Source organism: Centroberyx affinis, unplaced genomic scaffold, assembly GCF_046629955.1.
Source record: "Centroberyx affinis isolate AG114_WGS23_722 - 3 ecotype Tasmania unplaced genomic scaffold, CSIRO-AGI_Caff_v1 ptg002859l_1, whole genome shotgun sequence".
In the NCBI taxonomy this organism is placed as follows: domain Eukaryota; kingdom Metazoa; phylum Chordata; class Actinopteri; order Beryciformes; family Berycidae; genus Centroberyx; species Centroberyx affinis.
Window position 1 is genome coordinate 256293 of NW_027280994.1, and position 6031 is coordinate 262323.

The following is a 6031-nucleotide window of genomic DNA, read 5'->3' on the forward strand; positions in this document are numbered from 1 at the left end:
CAGCGTTTTAGCTCAGTGTTTTGCCTCACATCCAAGAGTCGGCGCACAACCACACGGTGTCATGTATAATTTAGTTTATGATGTTACCTAACAGAAAGTGTTTGTACATGAAAATCAAGTCAGATTTATTCAAAGGGTAGCTCAGTATTCCTTAGTTCCCCTAAGTGTCCAGAGGATGACATCAGTGTGCTTTCTTGTCAGGACAATCTCCCGCTCCGGCTGCCGAGTCGAGCCCTGCAGCCCAGGCACACAGATCCAGGACTAAGAAGAAAACCCCCAAGGATGGACAACTCAGGCGAGAGCTACACAACCAAGCAGGTATGACACATAGTTTGTAGTGTCTCTAAATTCTGTTTTATTTTCACCACTTGAGAAAAGGGAAGAGGGATTACAAGTTTACTTCAGAATACAGCATTTAATAATTTTTCAGACAGATTTCAGCCTGCATTATTCCTCTTCCAATAATGTTCATCAAGTCATCATATTGCTACTGTTTGTCACAGACATTTAGTGCAGCATTTATTTCTGGACATACTAATCATCAACAATCAATCATATGCAGATCTTCCCCCTCCGCCAGCCCCTCCCCCTGCAAACGACTCCCTGCAGCTCTTGGCTGATGTGTTGAGCTGCAGCCGAACAGACAGTGAAAGAAGGGAGGGGAGCGACTCGCCTACCCTTCAGAGGAGGGGGGAGCACTTCTCGCCCCAGAGGAGAGGGCCTACAAATTGGTTATCAGAGGGTACGTATAGTATATGACACTCTGCAACTTTTTTAGGCTTTTATAATATAATTTCACATCACTCAATAAGCCAAAAATAGATCTGTAATAAAAAGACAAAACACTTTAGTTATTTTCCAATGACACATGCCGTCCTGCTTAGACAACTGGCATCCAGATAGAAGCATATTATTATTGTAATGTTTCACACACATACAAATCCCCTTGGACTTAAAAGGAGCCATCAGTGTAAGCACACAGACGTCCGACAGGAATGCTCTGAGACACAGTAGCAGGGGGTCTGTCCGTCAGTCTGCTCCACCACTTAGGGTTTGACCCATATAATTCCAGCTGCACTTTTGAGTGATTGGTTTTACATTGTCATCTGCAGATGAGAATGTAATCCCATACGGCCAGTCCAGCTTCCTGCCCAAGGTCCAGATGTCGGGCTACGGCTCCCTGGGTGGAGGGGTGTTTCCGCGGGCCTCCACTGGGCCGAGGGGTCCCGCAGCCGGCCGGAGGAGAGACGAGGTACGGCTAGACTTAGGAACAGGGCTTCACAAAAAGTGACTGCAATTTGGGCTGCTTGTCAACTGGCTCAAGACAATTAATGTTTCTTCTGGGTCTTAATCAGTGCCTGACTGGTATAGACTTGTAGCCGACAGACATAGTGACCCAAAAAGAAGTCAAGTTTCCACCTGTCTCTGAAGTTAAAGTCTCCTAATCCATGATGGGAGTTTATCGAAGCTGTTGGTAAATTCACACCATGTCAGGACATATTTTCAGAGTGCCGATGGCTTCCTGCAGGTTAGAGAAATGGGCTTGGGTATAATGGGTATAATCGTATAAATGCGAAGCAGGGGGTTGCTGAAACAAGCATGCATGCTCAGCAAAACTTTCTTTGATGAATACAACATTAAAAGCCCATTCTTGAAATTATTTGTTCCACATTGTTCCACAATGGACTTTGTTTACGTAGTGATATATCAGGTTAAAAAGACAGATTTAAAAAGACAGACTGAGATTATTGATACAATAAATATGATACCATGTGACAGCAAAACATCAGTTTTAAATATATTTTGAAAGTCTAAACTTTTTTTTACATAGAAAAATAGATCTATATTTTCAGCTTCAATTAAACAGGTTTTGATAATGGTAACAGAAGAAAGTAGAATTACTTGGCTACCGCATAACAAGCTCCATGTTTCTGTGGCTAAGCTGTAGCTAAATTACACTGTCAGCATCAGGATTAGTCGTTTGTACCCGTCCCATTACTGATTGTCTTGTGTTTGTTTGCTTTCAGAACCTCATATAGACAGAAGCAGATTTCGTGACATGACAGTCTCCTTTTCCCTCCCTGATTTCCTGTCTTTGCGAACCATCAATCTGTTGCCATGGTATCTCATGAAAAACTGAAGACAAAAGAGAAAGCGTCAAGGCTTGCCATCTGCCTTTTCACTAATTGCTATTTGTATTCAATTTTTTATTTAATAATTTATTCTTTATTTTTTGTGATTTCTTGCCCTGCCTCCACATGTATATAGACATCTTTGCAACTTTTTAAAGATGCGATCTGATATGGTACTGAAAAGGATCTGGGGGAAAAATAATATTGTATTTTTAGCAAATGGGAATTAAATATAACTATTACATATTGTACAGCAGATTATTGAATGTAACTTATGTTTACTCTTGAAAATGATGATCCATGATGATGTTTGTTGGATGAAAGATTGGAAAAGATATAAGGCAGAAAATGTGTTGATAAGCCATCATGTGGATGTGTGTGGGCGTGTGTGTCAGTGCATGTGCGCAGTGTTTGTGTGTGTGTGTGTGTGTGTGTGTGTTACTGTTTTTATCTCATCTCTCTGTGATTGTGTACTGTACCCCTGTTGATCACCAGTGTGTTAGTTCTGTCAAAGATTTTTAAATTGACCAATAAAGCATTTGTTACAAAATTGTTTTCTCTCGATGTTTGAAATAAATATTCCAAATCGATAGTCAGTTATAAAACATTATAGGCAAAGTTCTGGTTTTTGTTTCATTTGTATGGAAGTATTAATATAACTGGATTTTACTGGAAAATGTTGACACAGCCCATCAAAATATCTGAGATAATTTCAGCAGAACAAGGGAGGAGAGTGAACAGGAATGTGGATATGTGTTGAGGTGGGTCAAGCCAGCTGACTTGCCAGGAATTTTGGCAGAAGGTAGAAAGAGACAGACAGGAGTGCGAGCTCAAATCTTTCCATCTGAGCCAAACTTCCCTGAGGTCATTAAAAGCCGAGTCTGAAATGAACTTTGAGTTCATAATCTAGTGTTCTCAGCAAAATGCAGTGGCAGCGATGACAACACTGATATCTGCTGCACTATCTTTCAACGCTGTCTCAAGCTGCACTGAGAGAATATTGTGAGATATCCTGGGGCTTTTATAATATATCAGATATAGCAAAGGAGAGGAGGTTACCCATGTCTTATTGCATCGATTCTTGCAATATGACAGAGCTGAATGCTTCTCTCGTGTGTCGATCTTGGTTGAAGGCAGAGTAAAATTTGGCAGGAAAGCAGCTGGATGGAGTTGGAAGTGAGTTGGACTCCGCTGCCTTTGGCAAATGCCCAGTAGGTCCCACCGGGCTAGAGGATAATGGTAATCCAATGCAATTTAAAGGAGTTATGCAACTTAGAGGGGTTCTACTAGTTTAGGCTTTTAGGCCTGTAGCATGGATTAGGGTCTCTGTGATTTTACCACCCCCCACTGCTCAGCTCAAACAGCCACACTCAGTGACAGAGGCCAGAGTGGCCACTTCACATCTGTCCACACACATGCTGTACTAGCACAAGAAGAGGAATATACCACTTTGTATGTGTGTGTGTGTGTGTGTGTGTGTGTGTGTGTGAGAGAGAGAGAGAGAGAGAGAGAGAGAGGGTGATTTTCTCTTGTGCTGTAAAAAGTGATTTTTTGTAGACATGAAAGTATTTTAAATGTGATTTATTTAGACATTTAGAGTGAAATTGTCTGTCTTAACATATCATACAGTAACAGTGTGTAAACTATTATGTTCCATATTATTGAAAATCCAGATGATAGGATTGTCAATATGGGATATAATCTAGTATAAAGGCTAACATTATAGTGCATACAGTGCATACCTGTGTTTACATACCTGGTGGCAGGCTGGCCATTTGTTAGAGAGACTGTAGGATCCAGGTTCAAGCAGCAAGAGTTCACCCTGCTGAAGACACTGAATCCCCACCAGCTCCTCAGGTGCTGCTCTGTATCTGACTCTGTGCTCTGATTGGACCTGGAAGTGGGACAAAACAAAATACATTTTCCCTACAGGGATCAATAAACCATCACATTATCAATATCTGCTGGTGGTGCGAACAATCTAATAGATCAAGCAAGGCGCAGATCTATTTGGGTTAAGATAAAAGAAGAACACACAGGATTGTGCGGCAAAAAACAACCGTCTCATTATTGCCTGATTGAGCAGGTAAAGACTGAGGGAGAATTTCACAGCGAACAAACATTGTGCTTCTGGTAGACCATCTGTGGCACTGGACATTTTGATGTGAGACAGAATCCAACTGAATAGAGTCCAAAGGCCCACAGAGTTGTGTTCCCTTTGTTGGAAGACTTGATAAAAGGCGCTATCTAGTGGTAGTAAGAGAGACATGCATGGTGATTGTGCTGCTCGGTGAGCCCTTGTGTTTTGGCCCTCAGTAACTGTCATAGGTAATGTCCCAAAATCAAAGAGCAACATCAATAAAGGAGAACTCCTTGGTGCAGTGTTTTGGGGATTCTTTTTGTTGCTGTAATTTTGTAAGTGAATTGCAAATTATGTTCATGAATAGCATTTATCCCAAGTGCATTTTTAAACTTGTTCTCAGCTACCAAATTCTCTGTGAAAACAAACTTCATAATAAGCTGCACTGATGGCTCTGATCATGCTGCTGTTTAGACTCTTTCAGACGCGGCATCTATTCACATACACCAGATGCACCAATCAAGAGCGCAGCGGAAATAATCAGACATTTCCTATACCCAGCTCACTCTCTTTCAACTCTCTACCAATGGAAGTGGAAGATGCTACAAGTTCTTGGAAGAAAGACAAACCTCACTTTTATCCCAGCTTCTTCCCCCAAGCTGTATGATGCACAACTCTAACCATTAACAACCCACTTCCCTGCTCATTATGCTCTGTTCTTCTGAGCGTGCTGGATGTATCTTGTCCTGTAAATTTGTGCTGTCAGTTGTGTCCATGTTCACTTCCATTTGTTGTGTGTTATAAATGTCTGAGCAAGTTTTCGTCTGTACTTAAATGAATTCCACTAAGCTGGCTGTGTGGCAATTAAAGGGCTTGAAATGCCTAAAATGTGACAGTAAATGTATTATTCATTAATTAGCCCAACTTTTTCCTCTCCACAGTTGATTATGTGGGATGAAAGGACACGAAAAAACACACTGCAGTGAATGTAGTTTCTGTTGTATCTTCATTATTTTATGCTACATGCCTGATTTCAAAATAGGATTTGAGTTTTACTGTATGTACCTATGTAAGAGGGTAAATCACAACATAAATTGTCATAACAATAATACCAGAAAATACAGAAAATAGTATTTGAAAGCTACAGGGTAAAAAAATGACTGAATAATCATTCAGTCATTTTCAAATTACATTCTGTGTGTGACCTTCAATGAAACTGTTGCTTTTGCATTAACATAAAAGAGGCAATGAGACACATTAAGCTCAAAATGACCGAAGACCCATATTTCAAAATTTTACCACTTCACTTCACCTGTGAAATAATCTTTGTTAAATTAACTTTTACAGCAATACTAAAGCTAAGCCTATTGCAGACTATCGGTTCACTGTGTGTGGTTGTGCAGCATTTTGAATTGAAAGCCCTGTGTCATCAGTATTACTGAGACGTGCACAGCGCTTTACCAGTTTTGTATTTTCAGCAGATTCCCTAAAACACAAAACTCATCCTCTGTGATTGGTTGTGGCTCAGCATGCTCCAATTGTTCCATCGGCCGTTTGTTCGCTCGGTTTCCTATGCACAAACAAAACTTTCTGCCACCTGGGCAATATTGGGCTCCTCCGTGCTTTGACAACCCCGTAATATTGGAATCTCTGACTTTTTCTGTGGAAAAAAGATAAAGGTAGGTAATATATATAAAAACCTGGCATGTGTGGACATGTGAAATTCAGTGTGTGTATACCTGCCCAATACATTTTACATAGATAGAGTAATTGTTTTTTTTTTCCATTGCTGCATTTAAATAGACCTGTCCACCTGTCT

At 40.6% G+C, this 6031-nt stretch overlaps 1 protein-coding gene across 1 annotated transcript in view; it reads left to right on the forward strand.

Annotated features, from left to right (window-relative positions):
* The window catches only part of LOC139658259 (roundabout homolog 2), a 34704-nt gene extending 32665 nt beyond the window's left edge, over positions 1 to 2039 (forward strand). The window contains 4 exon segments of the mRNA XM_071536344.1: positions 202 to 318; positions 563 to 742; positions 1113 to 1252; positions 2028 to 2039. Of these exon segments, the coding sequence (XP_071392445.1) occupies positions 202 to 318; positions 563 to 742; positions 1113 to 1252; positions 2028 to 2039 (449 nt within the window).
* The last annotated feature ends 3992 nt before the right edge of the window (positions 2040 to 6031 follow it).